General features: G+C 35.0%; 1 protein-coding gene across 3 annotated transcripts in view; it reads left to right on the top strand.

Moving 5' to 3' along the window:
• Nucleotides 1-23039, top strand: part of CSMD3 (CUB and Sushi multiple domains 3) — a 935029-nt gene that overhangs the window by 640563 nt on the left and 271427 nt on the right. For all 3 annotated transcript variants that reach the window (XM_037048422.1, XM_037048421.1, XM_037048420.1), the window contains 3 exons: nucleotides 12082-12273; nucleotides 17225-17351; nucleotides 19615-19817. In XM_037048422.1, the coding sequence (XP_036904317.1) occupies nucleotides 12082-12273; nucleotides 17225-17351; nucleotides 19615-19817 (522 nt within the window). The remainder of the gene's footprint in view (nucleotides 1-12081; nucleotides 12274-17224; nucleotides 17352-19614; nucleotides 19818-23039) is intronic.

Genomic DNA, 23039 nt, shown 5'->3' with positions numbered 1-23039 from the left:
ACACTCTATAATGGCTCTATTTTTTCAAACATATTGTGCATAGCTTTTTGGATTTTTTCCCTTCATAATATTTTTAGTTATTTTAGTTCAATTGCATCTTTTCCCATATTCTTAATAAATTAACATGTGATAGTAATACTGAGTTTATAAAATGCCTTTGTGTTACAGAAGTTTCTACTAGGCCACATAGTTCAAATATTCATAAGACTCTTAGAAGCAATAAGGAATTTCCTAACATGAGAGAATTTGCTAAGGTGTTCACTTGTAGGAAAAATGAAAAAGAGCACGTATTTGTGTTTGAATTCCTGTGTCCAGTTATTCCTAAATCAAATCCACCCCTGCCATGAAGAGAATCTGAGAGAGCAGAGAGAACTTCAGGGCGAGGCAGGTCAGGTATAGGCCCATGAATTGGACAGTATTAAAGGTAGGGTTGGTCGGTCACAGAAAGAAATGGGAAGTACTCAAGGCAAAGAGAATAGAATGAAGAAAGGCACAGAGGTTAGAAAGGACACATTAAGTACATTCAAGGCATACAATCCAATTCAGATTAATCCTACTTCCATAGATTCTCATGATTTAGTCTTAGTATAAAGAAGCCTTTCATGACCAACCTTGTCTAACGACTCACTAGTTAATGTGTGTCTTTAATACTATCTGTTTTCTTGAATTAATGACACTTGCTGTTTGTGGTTATTTTCAATTTTGGGTAGACAGAATCTCATGTGACTGAGTTAAAAATGAAGAAATTCTTTAGAACAGGCCATTAAGCTTTGTTTTATTTCAGTTGTCTCATTGGTCTGTTTGTTAATTACGAATAGCAACATGGACTAGAGGAAATGCTGGTGGAGAGGCTGCCTTTGGCTTTAAGTAATGAAAAATCTAATGAAAAACCTAACCATGGCTTAAACAACCGTGGTTTATTTCTATGTTTAATATAAGACAGGGGACAACAAAGATAGTGCATAGGTTTTGATTCAGCTGTTCAATCTAGTCAATAAGGGCCCCGTCCCTGTCTTGCTGCTGCGGCTTCCCCAGTGTTTTCTGTCTGTCGTCATGCTTGTTGTGACATGGTCACAGAGGGATACACTCAGGGCAGGAAGAAAGAGGGGACGGGATGACAATCATCTGTCACACATTCTCTAATCTCTCTTTATCTACAACTGGGCAGGTAGCTCTGCCTACATTTTCCAGCACAGCACACCAGAGAATGAAGTGTTTGGCTGACTAAATGGTTTACTATTAGACCATCATGATATACTGCCTGATGTGAATCTATTTCTGTTGGAGACAAAACCAGGAGTTTGTTATTGTGAAAGAAGCAAAGAAGAGATATTAAAAAGACAACTTAGAGTGTCTACTATTAGGGTACAGCTGTAACAGACATTCCAAAAAAGTATGTTCAAAGATGTTGTATTATAATCTGCTTCCATGGTCATTGGTGTCCTGGAAGCCCAGAGAATCTTGGCTGTTTAGAAAAGAAAAGCATTTGGTTTACCCATTATTAATATTAGCTTTACTACAGTAAGAAGACAGTGAACTTCTCTCACTTTCCTCTAACAATAGATAAATTATATACAGACCTGGTATAAAAATGCTCCATCACACTGGGGGTGGGGGTGGGGGATGTCCTATTCCTTTGTGTTATAAAGCAAATTAAATTTCTTCTGTCTTTATCCTTTAGAATTGTCAAGAATAATCTTAGTTAGGCTTTTGTGGAGATATTCTTTTTCTCCCTAATAAGTTTCTCAGTCAATCCTAGTTTGATTACACAGTTGAAGTGCGGATGGCTAACACTGCGTGAATATAAAATCTCGGCTGCACTTGGCCAGACCTTGACGGCACCGGGCAGGGGATCCCACTGCTCTGCATCCCTCCGGCCTCGCAGCAGTAATTACTTCCTTGAGTCAGATCACTCTTCCATTCTCCTCAAAATAATGGCAGCAATTACTCCTGCCCTTGAGAAATCTGAAACTCACCCCCAATAAAGATCTAGATGAAGCACATTTCTAGGTGTTTTGTGTAACACAAATTAGTGGTTAATTTCCCTCTGAGCGAGGAAGATGTAGCTATCTTTCCTAGAGGGTGTAGGGGAGTGAAGTAGGGAAAATTACCATTCCTTTTTCTCAGGCTGGAAGAACAGATCAGACATTAAGGTCTCAACAGAGAATCTTGCTAAAACACCACTCTGCTCTGGATAACTCTCTACATAATTGAACTTGGGAAATCCTAGTGAGCTACTCTGACCAGACTCCCTCAGCCTCTCAATGCACATTTCAAGAATATATTTCTAAACCTAGTCTCCTTTACTGTATGTCTCTCTTTAAAGGCTACATTGTAAAAAAAAATTTCATTTTTTATTTGGTGACTTGTCTTATCTTCCCTTTCTTTCCTCAACCAGAATTAACTTATTTATTGTTGAAATCATTTATTAATTTGGTCATAGGTTTAAATTTTCTCTTTCCCCACTGAAATGTTTTATGGTCTAGGGATAAAGAAAATGGTGAACAAGACAAAGTATATGCCCATGTGGAGCCAACTCTTTTATTGTGACAAGACAGAAAACAAAGGCATGAACAAAATATAAGAGAGCTGCATTTAGAATTATATCTGGACAGTGGGATGGGTCCAGTGAAGGAGATGGGGCTACTGTAACCTGGATTGGTCCTCGGGTTATAAAAGGGGGCAACACATACAGGTCTGAGGGTAGAGGGCTCTAGGCAGATACTAGGTGCAGAGGCCTGAGCAAGGCTTGAGACTGAGTGGTTTACCTGGAGCTGGACGAGAAAGAAGAACAGGACACAGTGGAAGCTAGGCAGGAGAGAGGTGGGCTGAAGTAGGGGGCTTGGGCTTTCTTTAAAAGGCACACAGAGACTTTTTAACATTATCATTTTAAATATAAGAGTTTCAAACAATAGCTTGCATTTGTCTGCCACTTGCTAGATACAAGACCTGAACCTGTGAGTGAGGTCCTGTTGTGTCCCATGAGAAGAAGAGGAAAAACAAAGCCCACGGTCACATAGCTGATAACGCAGATATGGAAACCGAACAGAGGAGTTCCGCCTCCAGAATCCATGCTCTTAGTTACTACACTCTGTTACTCCCAACCTGTTGGAGATGTTTTAGTTTTAAAATTCCATGAATGAATACTTTTATTATCCAACAATAATAAATGTTAATGCAATTCTTCCTAAAGATAGTTTTGTTGTTTTATGCCCAAGAGCCTGAACAATTTTCTTATTGGTAAGTGGTCTGTAGGGGTAGTGACTTACTCCTAGTCTGTTTTAGGGTGTTTATCGCGTTTTTATACTCTGTTTCTTCATTGTAGATTCCCTTAGCTCTTTATTTGTAGTTACTCCACTTTCAGTAGGAAGGAACTGGGTATTTTAAACTATCCATTGCAGAGCTAAACTGTTTCTGTTTGATGGATCCTAGCAAAGTCTTCCCTAAAGCTGATCTGGTCAATGTCCAGAATGGCCATTAGGCAGTACCTCTGGGTTCAGATGTCCCCTTATTATCACTTCTGTACATTTAACTCACTAAAAAGCCTAACCGAGATATGTGTTACTGCAAAGGGAAAAGTTCAGATATATTTGGACTCTTTTAGGATTCCAGGTTTTTTGTTTGTTTGTTTGTTTGCTTGAAAAGATTAATAAGCCACACAGAACAGGGACATTTTAATTTTTACATTCAAATTAAAGATGGGCATTATCTAATGTGTGATGCCTTTTCTCATGTGCTAGCCTTATAAATAGGTAAGAAGGTAATTGCTAGGGGGAGAGGGGTAAATGGGACTAAAAGGTAATGTAAAGGAATACAATAAAGATGAAATTTAAAAATAAACCCTTTAACTACCAGTATCTTATTAGCAATGTTAACCATGACAATTAATCAAATGACCAATTAACTCTAACTTCTTTCTTAGTATATAATGCATTTAATGCAAAGGCAAGTAAAAAATAATTAAATTACAAGGGAGCAATAGAATCACACCATGTATCCATAAATAGCCTATAAACAAATACAGCCACTTAGAACAAATATTTTTGGCATTCCCTTTATTCTTTAAATCGTAAATTAACCAAATAACAAAGGAAATATCAATTAATGATACATTATGTAGCAAAAAGTATTCTAACTATAATGTTAAATAAATATTTCTTGATTATCTATTTACATGGACAATATGGATATAACTGAACTTGAATGACAAGAGTCATTACCATTTTCACAGCCTTCACATCCCAAAAGCTTTTGTAAGTTTTATTGAACTTAAGTTTCACACTCGTACAAATTTACACTTTACCTACAATTTAATTTCTGGCAGCTGAGAACATAAAGGAGTATCAAAACTTTAAAATGTTTAGAAAAATGTCACCTGAAATAGCTATGTTGGAGAAAGATTTCTAAAACAAATAAATATACAAGCAGAAACCCCTCCACATTCAGGAGCATCCTGCCCACCTCAGCACGTCCTGAAGGGCAGAGGTTGAAACCCGACAACTGCGTTTCCTGTATTCTTGCCAGTGAAGATCTCTGTTTAGAATCTACCACGCAGGCAGCCCTGTGAGACTGGAAGGTGGGACAGTGGAGAAGCGCTATTTCCCTCCCGCACCTTCAGGCAGCAGTGTGTAGCTGGCAGGTGGACGTGTGTGGCAGCAGCTTCCGGAACTGGATTTCCTGGAAGCCAGCAGTGGTCTTCTGACCGTCACTCCCTCCACATGTCATATTTTCCCTCTAATTTTTTTATGTTGATTTAGCAACTCAGAATATCTAGGAGCTCCTGTTTTCCTGACCAAGCCCCAGTCATTAAATATATTTGTTAATTTCTCTATAACAAACATATCACAAAAAGTAAAAAGATAAGGCATTTTAGGAGGTATTATATATATACACATATATATGTTTACATGTTTAATATATATAATATATTATATATTTCTATATATCTAATATCTATATATGTATGTTTTTTCATATATATGAAAACATACACTATGAAAAAATTCAACCAGTGAATAAGAAAAAAGTTCTGAGAGAAAATATGGATAAAAGAAAATTTCACAGTAGAGGATACTCCTGGGGCCAATATACAAAAGAAACAAATGCTTAATAGAAATTAAGAAATGAAGGGTAAACCCCAAGTAATGTGCTATTGTACATTCACAAAACTGGTAAAAATTGAAAAAGCTATACAATACCAAGTGTTGACAACAATCTGAATAGCTTGAAACACTTCTATCTCTTATCTCTTGTACCCTTTGGTGTATATACATTGTTAGAGCCACTTAGAAGAGTAATTTGGCAATACTAGTAAAATATTATTTATATATATATATTGTACCACTTATCATTTGGCCCAAAATCAAATGGCTGATGGTTAAAAAGAAAATTTTAGGAAAAGCTAAATGTCACCATTCCTGAATGATGTATAGACACAAACCAACACATTTTTTCTCAGAACTGTATACATAGGATTTAGAGTGTCAGAAGATTTAAAAAAAATGCTTTGCCTTACCTCTTCTTTCTCCAGCCTAGAATACGTATCAATAATTTCCACAATATTTTGTTTGTTTGTTTAAATTCTTAACTTCTAAAAGCTAAAAATTGTGAGGATTGTCTTCTGAAAGTCATCTTCTAAAGTTCTGTAGTTTGAACTACAGCGTATAAAAATTTGATACGCTTGACATAGTTTGATTAGTGAAAATAAGTGTGTATCAGTATTTTATTCACTTGGTTAATGAGGAAAAGGAATATGTAGTTATTCTTTGACAGTTTCTATTTATACTCCTGTTATATTCTTCATTAGGTGTGAATCAAAAAGAATTATCATAGCTATTGTGTATGTCATAGATTATTTCCTGCTTGTGGGTTTTAAAAGAGTAGAGTTGACATTCTGCTTCATATACATCCAAATATAAACATAAAGAATTCTAAAATAAGTCTTTTTTCTTTCAAGACTGATGGCCTAAATAAAAATTAATGTCTAAATATTAAATATAATTCTTAAAGATTACTCTGCTACATATTATGAATTAAATCCACCAAAGGGTTCTATAGATATTATTTATGATAGAATACTCTAATTCTCATTTTTCTCCTTAGAATGGGTAAAGGTCATCAAAGGGTACCAATTTCCAGTTAGAAAATAAATTCTAGGAATGTAATGTACAGCATTGTGATTATAGTTCATTGTGCTGTATTGTAAATTTGCAAGTTGCTGATATTAGATCTGAAAAGTTCTCATCACAAGAAGAATAATTGTAACTATATTTGGTGATGGATATTAACTGAACTTATTGTGGCAATCATTTCACAATACTGTAGATACAAATGTTGAATCATTATATTGTATACCTGAAACTAGTAGGTTATATGCTAATTTGTTTTTTTAAATATATTTTATTGATTATACCATTACAGTCGTTCTATTCCTCCCCCTTCATTCCCCTCCACCAGCACACTCCCTTCCCCACCATTCTCCCCCCCTTAGTTTATAACCACGTGTCTCAAGTTCTTTAGATTCTAAATTTCCCCCACTATTCTCGCCCTCCCCCCTATCTATTTTCTACCTACTGTCTATGCTATTTTCTGTACCTTCTCCCCCCTTCTCCTCCTCCCACTCCCCTGTTTCTAACCCTGCATGTGTTCTTCATTTCTATGGTTCCACTCCTGATCTAGCTGTCCTCTTGGTTTGCTTTTGTTTTAGGTGTGGTTGTTAATAACTGTGTGTTTGCTGTCCTTTCACTGTTCATATTTTTCATCTTCTGTTTCTTATATAAGTCCCTTTAGCATTTCATATAATAAGGGCTTGGTGGTGATGAACTCCTTGAACTTGACCTTATCTGAGAAGCACTTTATCTGTCCTTCCATTCTAAATGAAAGTTTTGCTGGATAAAGCAATCTTGGCTGTAGGTCTTTGGATTTCATGACTTGGAATACTTCTTTCCAGCCCCTTCTTGCCTGTAAGGTCTCTTTTGAGAAATCCGCTGATAGTCTGATGGGTGCTCCTTTGTAGGTGACTGTCCCCTTATCCCTTGATGCTTCTAGGATTCTCTCCTTCATTTTGGTCTTGGCTAATGTAATTAAACGTTCCAACATCCGGATTATAGGGGTACCAGAAGGGGGAAAGAAACAGCCACGGGTGGAAAACGTATTTGAACAAATAATAAAAGAGAACTTCCCCAGTCTGGCAAAGGAAATAGACTTCCAGGAAATCCAGGAAGCTCAGAGAGTGCCAAAGAAGTTGGACCCAAGAAGGAACACACCAAGGCACATCATAATTACATTAGCCAAGGTTATATGCTAATTTGAAAAACACAACTTGTAGTCCTGGCTGGTGTGGCTCAGTGGATAGGGTACTGGCCTGCGGCACATGCCCGAGATGCGGCCAGGTCTCCAGTAGGGGGAGCATGAGAGGCAACCAAACTGATGTTTCTCTCCTGAAAGTTTGGGTTAAAAATGTGGATGCTCATTATACATGGCAAAATATGGTAATTCGGAATCTTTGCTAGCTCTTAGTAGGGAAAGACCAGAAAGAGATTGAGGAGGGACACAAATGGAACTTGAACTTGTTTTGCAATATTTGTCCTTTTATTAATAATGTTAATGTAGATATTAATCAATTATTGTATTAATCTGAAAATGAATCTGAATTAAAATGAATATTAACCTGAAGCTACTATGACTCTAGAATGTCATAGAGTGAGATGGTAGTTACATTATCTTTTCTACCTCTCTGTAGGTTTCAAATTAAAACTAAAAACTAAATTAGAAACCCTTAAAAAATACAGTACATGTGGCAGGAAAGGCATTAGATCTCAGTTTCAGTTATTCAGCAAGTTAAAAGGATTCAGGTCACAGGGACTTTTCAGTTACTTTTGTGCTCTAGAAATTTTTATTTCATCAGACTATCAAACTTCACAAGGAATGGGGGATATTTATAGCATACGTGATTTTTCATCCAAGTCTTTATTTAATTGTAAGTTTTAAGTATTTGAGCTTTTCAGTGAAAAGACTGGCAGCTGAATGTTTTCACAAGATAAGACAGTTCTGAATATTTATGAATAAGCAACAATAATTACACCAAATTGGACTAAGTTATGTTGTACTTTGTGGTTTATGTACTATTGTCCATGTGCATTTTTATCTACATTGCAAAGTGTTAAAAATTCTCTTAATTTAAAAAGAATGTCTCCATTTTACCTCATCACCAGCAGTCGCAGACCACATTCACAGAATATTCAAATTAAGGAAGAATACATTTGGGAATAACCCTTGAGAAGAAAACTTGATTTCCATTTTTGCTTTGATTGATGGCATGTGGTGAAACTCAAAGGGGACTGCATCTTGAATAAATGGAATGTTATGTCTGGTAGAAGGAATGCAATCTTACAATGTTTGAGCAGGGACACTTTAAAACTAGTATCAAATATGCAGATCCATGCAAAGTTACCCATTTTGTAGTTACAACTTCTGCTGTTCCCGCTTCTGTGTTTGAAAGACTGACTTTCTTGATCATGTATCCTTCATGTGTTTTTTTTCATTGTTTCGTGAATTTCAGTTTCTCGTCAGTATTATTTTAGTTTCTTTTCTAGTTGACTCCTGGAGATAATTGCCTGTAAGAATCCAAATGCACTCGTGAACATTATTGAACACCTAGGTGCCAGGATTTGTGCTGGGTGGGAATTGTGGGAAAGAAAAAATATTACTCCCATTTTAGGGAAACAAACAAAAGAAACAAATGATTGTAAATGTAGAGTGATTCTATGGGTTAACAGAGGAGGGAATGATTAAGACCCCCTAAAAGAGACAAGGAGGGAACCCTTTCTTTTTTTTTCCTCCAAGATCTAATGTATCCCTCACCATACAGATAATGTAGTGTAAACTCATTGCTTTCAGCTCACAAGTTTTGGTGATTTTATGTATGTTCTGATACTCTAAAAAGCCAATGATATAAATTAGTTAATTGACATCAGTGAACTAATTAATGTTTTTTTTTTCCCTTTCTAGTTGAAGTTTAGACTCATTTGGTCAAGGACATGTGCCTATAAAAGTGATGCAGATCTCTTTTTGATTACCATGATTTAAGACCCAAAGTTTTTCCTTGTCTCCAACATTATGTGTCTTAAAATCACATAGTTCCCTCATGAATGATGCCATATAGAATATTATTTTTTACTGGTGTTGGAATACAGTTGTTTTCATTTTCCTACCCTCACTTCCCCCATGGGTCCTTTACACATGTTCCATGGCTTTGTCCATGGGTCCTTTACACATGTTCCTTGATGACACTTTCCCTCCTTTCCCCCTTATCTCCCTCTGTCCTCCCCTCTGGTTACTGCCAGTTTGTTCTTTATTTCAACATTTCTGGTTATATTTTGCTTGCTTGTTGTTTTGTTGACTAGGTTCCACTTAAAGGTTCCACTAGGTTCCACTAGGTTCTTGTTCACTGCCTGGCTTATTTCATTTAGCACAATACTTTCCAGTTCCATCCAAACTGTCGTGAAGGGTAGTAGTTCTTTCTTCTATGTAGTATTTCATCATGTAAATGTGCTACAGTTTTTTGATCCACTCATTTACTGGTGGGCACCTAGGTCGCTTCCAACATTTGGCTATTGTAAATTGCGCTGCTGTGAATATTGGGGTGCATGGATTCTCTTGATTTGGTGTTTCAGTATTCTTAGGGTATAATCCCAGCAGTGGAACTGAAGAACAAAGTAGGAAGAATCACCATACCTGACATCAAACTATATTATAAGGACACGGTAATCCAAACAGTCTGGTACAGACATAAGAACATACACATAGATCAATGGAACAGAATAGAGAGCCCAGAAATAAACCCAAGTCTTTACCTTCAATTAATATTCAACAAAGGGGGTAGAAGCATAAAATGGAGTAAAAAATAGTGTTGGGAGATCTGGACAACTACATGCAAATAAATGAAACTCAACCACTAACTTATACCATACACAAAAGTAAACTCAAGATGAATAAAATATTTAAATGTAGGTCCTGATAACATAAACGTCCTAGAGAATATAGGCAGGAAAATGTCAGATATTCCACACAGCAATGTTTTCACAGATATGTTCCCTAGAGCAAAGGATATTAACAAAATAATAAGTAAATGGGACTTCATCAAAATAAAACCTTCTGCACAGCTTAAGAAAAGATCAGCAAAGTGAAAAAAGAACCAACTCTATGGGAAAATATATTTGCCAACAATACCTCAGACAAGTGTTTGAACTCCAAAATACACAAAGAACTCACACAACTCCACTCCTGGAAGAAAACCACCTAAATTAAAAACTGGGCGAAGGACCTAAACAGCAGACACTTCTCCAGAAAGGACATATAGAAGGCCCAGAGACATGAGAAAGGATGCTCAGCATCACTAGCCATCAGAGAGACGCAAATTAAAACCACAGTGAGACACCACTTCGCACCTGTTAGAATGGCTACCATAAACAAATTAACAAACAAGAGCTGGTGAGGGTGGGGAGAAAAGGGAACCCTAGCACACTGTTGGTGGGAATGCAGACTGGTGCAGCCACTGTGGAAAACAGTATGGAATTTGCTCAAAAAACTAAAAAATGGAACTGCCTGATAGACTATTCTTTGTCATCCTCTAGTCTTAGAAGTCATAATGGATATAATTTTCTACCTAACTATTATTCATTTTTATAAAACATTAAGTCTAGAATACCATAGCTGGGGAGCTTAGGCTTTGAATGACTAGTGTCACGTTAGGTTTAAATTAATGAAGGATCCTTCTCTGTTTCTCAGAATCTTAACCATTCATGATACTCTGATAGTTACGTTTCTAATATCCATCTTTATTAATTTTATTCTGAATGTGCACACAAGGTCTTCTGGATCTAGAGAGCTCAGATTTCTTATTAAGGTGATGTAACAATAGCAAAAATAAGCCTGTGAGCACCCTTTGACCCAGCCCTTAACCCTGTAGTAACAAGATGAAAATCAGACAGAAAAACCTGCACAGGTGGGCGGGGACAAGGACTGAAGAAAACCAGGCTTGCTCTGTTTAAAGTATAGCTGGGAATACAAGACAGAAAACTGTACTTGAACAAGAGTTAAATAAAAATTTTAAAAAAGTATAACTGTTAACCCATTCTTTCTGGAAAGGAGAGGAAAAATCTTTTCTCTTTTAAGATGAGATAGGAAGGCCCTTAGGTTTTTATTCTAACTTTGGAATTTAAATCCATCTCTCCAAGGGCCATCTCTCCATTAGACTCCTGTGTCTCCAGTTTTTGTAATATGGAAATGTCTGTGAGGTCCTGGGTCTCATTTTCTTTCGAATGTAAACACAAACTCCTCCAAGTTTGGTAAATCTCTGTGGAACTCTCTTACCACTTTTATAGTTGCAAAATAACTTATCAAGGGTTGCTCTGGCCCTCGGTCACCAAGTTTCCAGTAAAATTAATGCAAAAAAACCCACTCTGCAGAAACACAACATTATTATACCCCACAGTGACAACATTTAGGAAGAAAAATATGTATTTTTTTCCTGTGAGAATTTTTCAGAGCTGTACATTTCTGAGATGTCAGAATGTAACAATTCAGATGTCTTCAAGTTAGTTACTATGGTATATTACCTCTTGATAAAGTATATATTAAATATGGAAATATTTCACATTCTTCTAACACTAAAGAAGTAGAGCAGTCTGAATTTATATTTGTAATTGACATATTTGTTGCTTGGAAAGTTATGATTTCATATATTTTGTCTGAATTTTAAATTTTTGATGACAGGATCCTGGGAGTTATAATGGTCAGAATCTACTATTAGCTGTTAATCACTTGAAGCAGACAAGAAGCTTTGTACTGTAATAAGCTATGATGGAGTCATATAGATCATGGGATATCATTTGAGAAATACAAAACATTCTAATGAAAATTCTCAAGGGCTGTTGTATCCTATCAAATTTAAACATGGCAAGAATACTACAATTAGAAAAAAAGTAATGCAATTATTAAAATAATAGGAAGACATGATTTGCAGAATTTTATTTTTTTCTGTTAAATTTCACCCTTAATAAATTTATACTCTTCTCACAGGCTTTGAACTTTCCCATTGTGAGGATCCTGGAATTCCCCAATTTGGATACAAGATCAGTGACCAAGGCCACTTTGCTGGTAGCACCATCATTTACGGATGCAACCCAGGCTACACTCTCCATGGAAGTAGCCTTCTCAAGTGCATGACCGGGGAGAGAAGGGCGTGGGACTACCCTCTGCCTTCTTGTATTGGTATGATGCTCTTTTAGATTTTAGTGAAATATTTCCTTAGAAGTGTAAAACAGCATATACTGTACCTTTTCAAGTGATTCCATCTGTCTACACACAGATTGTACCTCGAATCAAGACGTTAACGTGTCCTCACCACCTGGTCTAGTCCTCTTCTATCACCTTGTATTCGACCCCCTTTACCCGACTCGTTCCCCAGCACTTTCTTTTCTTCTGTGATAACCACCATTGTCCTGTTTGCATCTGTGAGGCTTTTTGTTTGTTTCTCTGTGTGTTTGTTTTGCTTGCCCATTTGGTGCCTTTAGTTTTTTATCCCACATAGAAGCAAAATCATAAGTTCTTCTCCTTTTTTATCTGACTTATTTCATGAGATCCATCCATGTTGTCATAGAGTATACAGATGCACTATAAAGTTGTAAAGCTGAAATTTATATAAGGGTATTAGCCAATGTCATCCCAATAGAATTAATACAATTTTTAAAATATAGATGGCTAGGAAATACACTCTTTTCAAAACCTTAAAAGGTTTTGAACCTTCAAAACCATAAGTTAATGGCACTGGCTGGTGTGGCTCAGTGGATTGAGCACCAGACTATGAACCAAAGGGTCACCAGTTCGATTCCCAGTCAGGGCACATGCCTGGGTTGCAGACCAGGTCCCTGGTGGGGGCCACAGAGAGGCAGCCACATACTGATGTTTCTCCCTCTCTCTTTCTCCTTTCTTTCTACTCTCTAAAAATAAATAAATATAATCATCAAAAGATTTTTTAGAATGCAGTGTAGTTGTCTTAATTTTAAATAAATGTAGTGAACTGTACTTGAACAACAATAAAATAATCTTTAAAAATTAACAAATTAAAAAAAATTAAAAGCTAATGCACTCAAATTTGTCAAAAGTACATTAATGGAAAGTGAATGTATCCTTTTAATAGTTTTACTGATGAATGCTTATTTTGTACAATATGAAGTCATTTTATTTCTCTTGTCTTGATATAAAATTTACCTCATTACAAAAAGATATTAAGACTCATCATATATGTTTATTAAATCGCATTGAACAGATTTGTTTTAATATAAAAAATATGTCCTGTCTTCCTATCAAAGTAGATTAAAATCATTAAACTATTCTCAATAATTTAAAAAGTCTTTCATTATATACGTACCTTTTCAAAACTCTGAGGAAGTGTATGTTTTTTAATGTGTATGTAGCATAATATAATTAACCACTTTCCATAAGATTCATATAGAAGTGACATCAGACATATAGCTTATGGGAAGCTAGAGAATGATCATTCTCTACCAAGTGATGGATCAATTTTCTAAATTTGTTTCCTACACACATAAAAAATGTAACCTCAGAGAGAATTAATCATAATGTTACATTTTTTTCATAACCAGTGCCAGTGGGCTGATTATTGTTCATATTCTAAATTCCACACTTTATCAACTTAGATTGATTATTATTTTAGCTATAACCCTCAAAATCTATCCAAAGATTGGTGGTGTGTGGTGGGTATGTGTGGTGGTCAGTGGATAGAAAAGTGTTGTAAATATGTCACTTTTTCTCTCCCCGCCCCCCGAAATTATATAGGTGTCTGGTGAGAATACTAGAGCAATGCAAAGAATCCAACATTTTAACAAAACACCAACTCCTGGTAGGGAACAAACCTGCAGTGATTCTTCAGTCATTTATTTCACCATGGCATTTATGGAGGCACAAATCATTCCACGTCTGACCCGCATGGTTTAAATTGACCTAAATATTTTAATAGTTTTATTAAGTTACACTTGATACCCCTGAAAACTGTACATATTTATTGTATGCAGTTTGAGGAGTTTGGAAACCTGCACATTGGGAGACAAAGTTTCATCTTTGTTAGTTGGTACAGACAACATAGAAATCTCCACAAAACTTGCTAGAATACAATTTTTAATGGAATTTTAGTCATTAAAGGCCTAGAGATTAATTGCACAGTATTTTTGGTGTCATAAAACCTCTACTGCTTTATTAAAGCATCAATCCATGCAGAAAGCAAATGTTTTTATCAAACCAAAATGCAACTTAGTCCTTTATTTGCAGGCAGCATCTGAATTTTGGATAGATTTTAAGGGCTAACATAATAATCAATCTAAATTGATAAAGTGTAGAGTTTAGAATATGAACAATAATCAGCCCACTGGCTTTGGTTATGAAAGAAATTGTTTAATTTTCTATGAGGTTTTATTTTTTTATTTGTGGGAAGTAAATTTAGAAAATCATTAAGGACTATAACAACATAAAACTATAAACTTGTAAGTATTGATTTGCATGCTATCCCTAAAATTAAAATCACAAAATAAGTTTAAAACTATGCATTTTCTATCTACTTTGAACCAAGATGAAGACACTATTTATATTTTGGAAAATTTTTATGCAAATGGAAGGGTATTTGGTCTATGATCCAAAGAATATTTTAGTTATGTTTGCAATGATTCAGTGAACTTTATATTTACAAATATCCCAAGACAAACTTAGTGACTTGGTACTGCTCAAGATTCTGTGAGAAGTGCAAAGTGTTATTGTTGTTTTCAACGATGGATGATCAGGAATAACAGCTCAAAAGCAGCTGGACAAGTGGTGTGTTGTGCTGAAGATTTCCATGTTAACAGAAGGTACAATTCTATTTTAGGTGGTGTTCTCTACTGACAACAATTAATAGCTTTACCTCTTGGCCTAAAATTATAATTTTCCATGTTTATTAATCTTAAATATGTGTATAACTATATTTTGTCCTCTGTGAAATAAGAAACTAATATATGAATTATTTCTAGATAATTTTCTGAGGCTTATATATTGATCAAATAAAAATTAATTTTTAAACACCATAGCTGGAGGGATTTAACCAGTACACCTTCTTTAAACATCTTCATTTTTATTCTGAAAATATAAGTCTTCTTACAGAAATGAACACCAGTGCTATGGCATACGAACCTGGCTCATTTGAAGTCAAGATATCAAGCAATATTTGTAGCAAAGAAATATAGAGAAAAAAAGCTATGTTAAATTAAAGATACAACATAGGACACATAACTCCAGACTGACCTGCAGTTGATTAAAAATTAATCTAGATAAATGAAGTATCAAATGTGTTTGCATAATAAATACATGCCAATAATAATGATAGATTATAATAAATGACAAAACATGAAACAATATAGTTATGTAGTTCTACTTGTTCAACAAAAGTTTTGTTGAAAAATGAAAAAAAACCTCAAGTGATAGTGACGTTTTGAATATAGATATCTTCTTATTTACTTCAAAACAATAATTTGTTATGAATTGAATTAATGTTGTGATACCAAATAAAGTTGCTTAGTGCTCTGTGTGTGTGTGTGTGTGCGCCAAGGATATCCAGAAAAACAGAATCCAGAGTAGATCTAGATCAATCTATCTGTCTGTCTTTCTACCTATCTATCATCTATAATTCATCTTTATAAAAAATTTTATTTATTTTAAGGAATTGTGGTAGCTAAAATGTCCAAAATCTTTAGGAAAGACTAAAAGACTAGAAGGTCATGCAAGAGTCTTGAGGGAGAACTTCTTCTTTTCTAGAAAATTCAGTTTTTGCTCGAAGGCCTTTCAATTGACTGGTTCAAGGTGAACCAGAGATTGTCAAAGGTAATCTCTTTAAGTCAACTTTTGTAGCTGTCAACCACATAGGTAAAAACTTCACAGCAACATCCAAACCAGTGTTTGATTAAATAACTGGGTCCTACAGCCCAGCCTAGTTGCCACAGATAACTAGCTACTGCAGTGCACTGAAATATAATATCTAAAATCTTCTAAACAAATTTACCTACGTGAATAAAGTCTGCAAATTTTAGCTATGAGACTTCGTTATTAGGTCTCTCCCAAAAGCTAAAACTGTCTTTGAGCTTTGCTCTGATAATAAAAACAAAACAAAACAAAACAAAAGTCAAGAACATAAATTCAGTCATTGAATTTGAGTAAAATACAAACAGTAGAGAGAACAAGAAAAATATCAGAATATCTTCAAATATTTAAGCAAACAATAAGCATTGTTTAGGTTACTTTTTAGTAGAAAATAAGCTGGAGATTTTTTAAATGTGTGACCTATGAGATGGTGTTTCCTTATTTCTAGGGTTTAGCAATGTTGTACAATATACTGACTAAAATATTTACTTTCTCTCTTCTTGAATACAGAGTTCTGTCTAGATTATCTGCTCACTGAAGTAAGACCACACCAGACATCATGATATATTAAGTAGTGTCAAAGTGGAGAAGGAATTCCCCAAAAGATAACAATTTAATTATATTTTGTGACAATACCTACATTTTAATTCAATGAATTGGATGAAAATGAGAACACCTTAAATCCAAACCAAACTATATATAACTGAAGTAAGAAATCTAATAAAAATGACACTTTGCCTTTTGGAAGGTTAAAAGGGAAAATATTTAGAGTGATTTAAAGGGGAATAAAAGGGCAATGAAATTGAGAAGGCCTGAGGGACTGAAGTAAAGATTAGTTTTTTCTTGGAGGTGGTATAGCAAGATGATGAATTATTCAGCCTGCAACCAACTAGCAGTGAGCAGCTGGCCATCTGTTTCTCCTTTTTAAATTGTCATTATTTAACAACACATCTTAAAGTGTTTGGAAGCCGAAAGTTTTTTAATATGTATTTTTTTAATCCCTAATTGTGCTCATTTTATTATCTTTTATGGGATCTAACTCGACACTCTTGCTTTATTGTGCAATATGTTCTTGTATCAATTCATACCTGAATCTGAGGAGGTATACACAAATACATACTTCCAAGAAGAGGGGAAATCAATTCTCACTTTCCTTAAATTAATACATGTGTATGTGTGTGTGTGCCTGTGAAATTCATAAATTGGTTTGAAAAGGTTGGCATTAAGTTGTGAAGTTAAATTTTCATCACTTTTTTATTAGCTGAATGTGGAGGTCGTTTTAAAGGAGAATCGTCAGGAAGAATTTTGTCCCCTGGTTACCCCTTCCCATATGACAATAATCTGCGTTGCATGTGGATGATTGAAGTAGACCCAGGCAACATTGTCAGGTAAACAGATTTCATTTTGTTCCAACTACTCAGGATTTCCTGATGAGCCCCTAAGTGCAGTATCAATCAACCTCAAGATTTTTCAGTATCTTTAAACTTTGGTAAAGAAAAATGTGGTTTTCATCTGTTAAACATATGAAAAAATTATTAATGAGCATGATTTATTGATTAATGGGCCACAGCGGTAGTTTATATAACACCTTAAAAAGAAGTTTTCATATTTATTAGTGGGCACAGAGGGAGAGAAATTCTTCTGCTTCTTGGGCACTCTACTCATATCAATCTGGATGACTTAAAACTTCGAGTCCACCACTTTGTTGAGCGTACACAGTTGTCCAAGTCACAATTATATATTTAGCCTCATGCCCTGGCTGGTGTGGCTCGGTTGCTTGGAGTATCATCCCACAACCCAAGGGCTGCAGGTTTGATTCCTGGTCAGGGCACGTACCTGGATTGAATGTTCGACCCTGGACCAGGGTGTGCAAGATCCCCCGTCAGAGCGTGTACAGCAGGCAACCAATCCATGCTTTTCTCTTGCAGCCATGTTTCTCTCTCCCTTTCTCCCTTTCTAAAAGCAATGGAAAACAAAGTCCTCAAGTGAAGATTTAAAAAAAAATAACCTTACAAACATTTAGAAAAAATAAGAAGAGAAATGGGATTAGACTACTCCATGCTTGCATGGCTTTCGTCATATCTCTGGAACACCGGCTCTCTGCCCCTTTACTGAGATTTGATTTCCATTCCCTGCTTAGTTAGGCAGCCAATGATTGTTCACATCACTGCCCATTCGATGACAGCCTCCTACATCAACAACAGTCAGGTTTCCAACCCTGTCGCATGCTGTCAGCCTTAGGTTAAATATCAGGGTTATGACCGGGAATGGATTAATAAATGAACAAATCATCTTTGTCCTACGAGCTAGTTATCACTGCTCATGAACAATGACTTTAAACTTAGGAACTGATTCTTTCTGTAAATGGAATTTCAGACAGGCTTGTGGGGGGTGCATGTGGTTATAGAAAACAAATATCATCATTCAAAACACATGATGAAGGTATACTGAATGCATTGTTGGATGTGAACTGGTATGTTGTTTTTGGAAGGGAGTTTGAAGAACTCAAAACATACTACACTAGATGGATCCTCAGCCTGTTTTTATGTAGTGCAGATAATATTGTTTTATTTAAATATTACAATTAGAAAACTTGGAAAATATTACGTTCCATGGGTATCTGGATTTTTTTAAATTAAAGAATAATAGTTGACATTAAATTGCAACTCAAAATTTAAAGTTATGACAATTCACATATATGCGAAATATATGGAGAAAGACTTGATCTGTTGAAATAATTGGATTTCTAATACTTGGCATGAGCTGTGAAAAGTATCAGTCTAAATTTTTCTCTAAATTTTTGTCTAAAATTTTTGAGGATTTTAGCATTAATATTTTTAGATTAATTTTGCCTAAATTACATAGGAAGTTGAATATATTTAATATAAAACAGTTTGGGGGGCTTATTCATTTTTTGGAAGGTGGGTAAACATTATTTTTCATGTTTAGGAAGTTTCCTTTTACTCACAGATTGCTGTGTGTAATTACAACATTGACCTTTTAAAAATACTCGTATTTTTTCTGTATATATTGAAATGCTCATGTGATTTTTCCCCTTTTATTTGTCATTGTGATGATATTGCTTTCTGAGTGTGAACTATGCTTGCATTTGGGAATAAATCTCATTTGATTCTAATAAAACAAGCATGAAACATTGTTAAAAATATGTACTATGCAGTCAGAAAACTTCAGTTCATGACTCTGCCACCCTTTGGACCATTTTATTTAGTTTATGCATTTAGCACATTTATAACATTGAGATAAAAATTGTTCTTGTTTCATAAGACCATTATAGTAATTAAACAAACAAATAAAAATAATGCATTTTGCACAGTGCCTGGAATGTACCAGATCCTCCAAAAGCATCACCTGCTGTTGCCATCGCTGAAATTCACAAACACTGGAAAGAATGTGTACCTGAAATTTTGGTAATTTGCAAAGATGATATAATGGTACATTTAACCATATTGTAAAAGAAATAAATTATAGAAAAAGTTCAGAAGTTGAATAAGTTTACATACGCTGTTTATATTTTCATCTGATAGAATAAAAACATAACTAATAAAAGCAAAGAAAGATGCACATTTGTTGTATTCTTTATTTGAAACTGAACTTGTGCTTAAAATAAGCAAGCATATGTTTGTCCCTCAGCCTGCAGTTTCTTGCTTTCGATACGGAAGCATCACATGACATACTCCGGGTCTGGGATGGTCCGCCAGAAAATGAGATGCTTTTAAAGGAAATTAGTGGGTCTCTCATCCCTGAAGGAATCCATAGCACCCTCAACATCGTGACCATCCAGTTCGACACGGATTTTTACATCAGCAAATCTGGATTTGCAATTCAGTTTTCAAGTGAGTTACTATTTCATTTCTTGACTGCAAAATAGGAATGATAATTGAATAGTGTTGTTAACTATGCTACTCAAAACTTTAATGATTTTAAATATTTTAACCTAATCTTCCTATTAATCTACAGTTAAAGTAAAATATATTTGGAAAAAAAGAAATGAAGTTAACTTTGAATTAAAAAAATTAATTGTTGAGACCATCTCTCCAATAGTCAAACTGATTTTCCTTAAAATATAGGTGGTGTTATAATGATTCCACAAATGAAATTATTGTATTACAAAAGCTTGCAATCTGGACTTACAATCAAACACTATATTTCCAAAATGTGCAATATTTGTAGGTAAGTAGGGAAATAAATACCTACCATTACAAAACAAGCAACTCCACGCTTTTACAAATTTTGTTTTCTTCTGTTAAAAATCTTTATTATCTCATCACTGATATCTTTGACAAAATATTTTAGACCCACTTTTAAATTTTGGATTGCCTAAACAGTGAAGCAGCATGGCTTGTAAGTAGTTACCCATGCTCACTTCTTATTTTTTCCCAAGACATCAATACCTGACTAAGTACATTGTTCTGTTAAAAAGAATTTTGGTTTGGTGGCTGGAGAAAAATACGTCAGGTTTTTAATTGCTACATTTCACTTTTATTGCCAAGACACACTGTCTCTTTAATAAAATGATCTAATGGAGTTTCTGATTTTAGGGTGTTTAAATTTTTTTATTGACAGAAACATATCCAAATTTGCAAGGTCATCTACAAGAGTGCACACCAGTATACTTCGAATGGCCCTGAATGCCAATTCCTAGCTTCTTACTAACTGCTGACTTGGGGCACCTGACCTCATTTCCTGAGTCTGTGTTCTAATTTACATAGGAATAATAATGCATGCAAAATACTTAGTAGTGAATAGATGGTGCCCAGTGAGCTATTATTATTATATGAATAAATATAAAATTAAACACCTTAAAAATGGGAAAAGCATGAAGGACTTCTAAAATTTGACTCTTCACAAATACATTGCTTTAGGTAAACAACTTTAGTTAATGCAATATTGATGGAATTTTTGGTCTGTGGAGTAGAGTTGTTTGATGTAGTTAACTAATAAAAATGAATTGTTTGGCAGTATATAAACCAAGCTTGTGTGAGAGGTATATAAGTCAGTGTAGAAGAATCAAAATTTGTAAATTTGTAAATTAAATACATATATCTTTTTTAAAGGTATGAAAAATAAGAAAATTATTGTGTAATTGGTGAACATAAATGGCTTCTAAATCTGAAACATCAGTCAAATATTTTTATATCTTCTGTTTTCTAATGTTTACCCCTCTTTCCCTCCCTCTGTCTCCCCACCCGACCCTCTGTCTTTTAAGTTAGGGACAATTTGTCAGAGAACTGCTTTTGACTGCTATCTGACTGCAGGTCTTTCTAAGTATAGTTTGACAGCTAACAGTTCTCATTTCCTTTACCTTAAGTTAGTCACATTTAATGCATATAATGTCTTACAATAGACGGTTTTTGTGGTTAAACATCTGAAAATGCTCATGTGAAATAGTGCCTGGGGCTAGTGCTGGTGAATGGCAAGTGCATGTGCTTGGGACCAACAAGGAGTTTCAAACGAATCTGGGAATTTTTAATGCTTATTTTTGGAAGTCAGCAAAATGATTTTATGTTTTTTGTATTTGTCAGATATATTAAAGTTATCAAAAATATATAATACATATAATACCAGGTCTTTACTAAATCTGCCTTCATAATATGCTTTTAAGAGGCATAGGAATTTGTACTACTGACCTGAGACTAAACGCCTATGTATCAAAATAAAATTGCTTTGAGGGTTATTATATTGTGAATAGCATTAGACAATGAAAACTGATTGGACATTTTGGTTGGATATCTTCTGTAATTCATGCTTACACAGCTTACCAAGTGCCCAGATTTCAAATGTGTAAGTATTTTTTTAATGAATGAGTTCTTATTTGTATATCAAGAACAGTGTTAAATGTTTCAGTTGCATGATGTCATTCATTGAATCCTCGAAGAAGCCATTCAAGAGATGTTATTTCACCTCCATTTTCTAAATGAACACTCTAAGGTTTAGAAAGTGAGTTAATTTGTTCAAGGTCATACCGCTAGCAGCGTCCGGAGCTGTGACTCAAATCCAGGTGTTTGAAAGGAGTTTGACACTGTGTCTGGGACACAGTATAATGCTTACCTGTTATTATTATTATTATGCTTGTGTTATTGTTTGGGTACATGTATTAACATGCTGGAGGAAAGAGGGAGCTTTTGGTTCTATTAGTTGTGATGAAGTTATACCATTTCATAAGCTTGTGTTCTCAATGATGCTCCCAAGAACCACTTCTAAGGTCACACTCTGAAAAGTAGGCGATTCGTGGACGTGAAGCACTGAGGTGGATTGAAGGAAAGCTGGGTTGTACCCATGCCCGTTTAAAGGGACAGTTGTCCTCTCTGGCTTTAGTCATTTTGTCCTGCAGGAAGACGGGCTAATTTTAAAGTAGAATTGGAAATAAGTATTTTTATGTAAAGTCATCTAATTTTTGGTGAAAATCATAAAACTTAAAGGGAATGCTAAAAGTCAATTAAAAAACTTAAAAGGAACTGTATAAGCCAATAAGTCACTACATTTTAGATCAAATTTGTCTTGCTGGTCAGTTTGTCCCTTTGGTGCCCTTCCTAAAGTCTTCTCCCCTGATACATTTATCTCATGTTACCCATCTATTCATTTGTTCATTCATTCATTTGAGGCGAGTCTAGTAAGGGCCAGATAGTAAACGTATTTATCACCAATCACTTCTCAATGGCACCTCCCCTTTCACTGAGGCATGTCTTGGTTCCATAAAGACATGCCCCCCCCCAAAAAAATGCTGTGTTGTCTTCTGCCTCTACACCTTCTTTCACCTCAGATGTCTTTCTGTTCCTTTCTGCTGCCATCCTGCTCCTTCTTACAGACACAGCACCAAGACTTCTCTTTATAAGCCATTTCTGACCTCTGAATTAAACTGTCTTTAATATTTATAAAATATCTCTTTATAAGACATTTTCTAACCTTCTTTATTAAACATATTCCAGCCCATGCCCCAGGCACCGGCTGAGATTTTTTCCGAATGAAGATGAGAATAAATGGTTTATCAATGCATTGTCCTGAAGATATTTGAATTATGTGATCTTTGCTCCCCAAATGTATATTGAGAGATGGTT

The sequence above is a fragment of the Sturnira hondurensis genome, unplaced genomic scaffold, assembly GCF_014824575.4.
Source record: "Sturnira hondurensis isolate 20B ecotype Veracruz unplaced genomic scaffold, ASM1482457v3 Scaffold0006413, whole genome shotgun sequence".
NCBI lineage: Eukaryota > Metazoa > Chordata > Mammalia > Chiroptera > Phyllostomidae > Sturnira > Sturnira hondurensis.
Note: the sequence above shows the minus strand (reverse complement) of the source record. Positions and strands in the feature narration are given on the sequence as shown.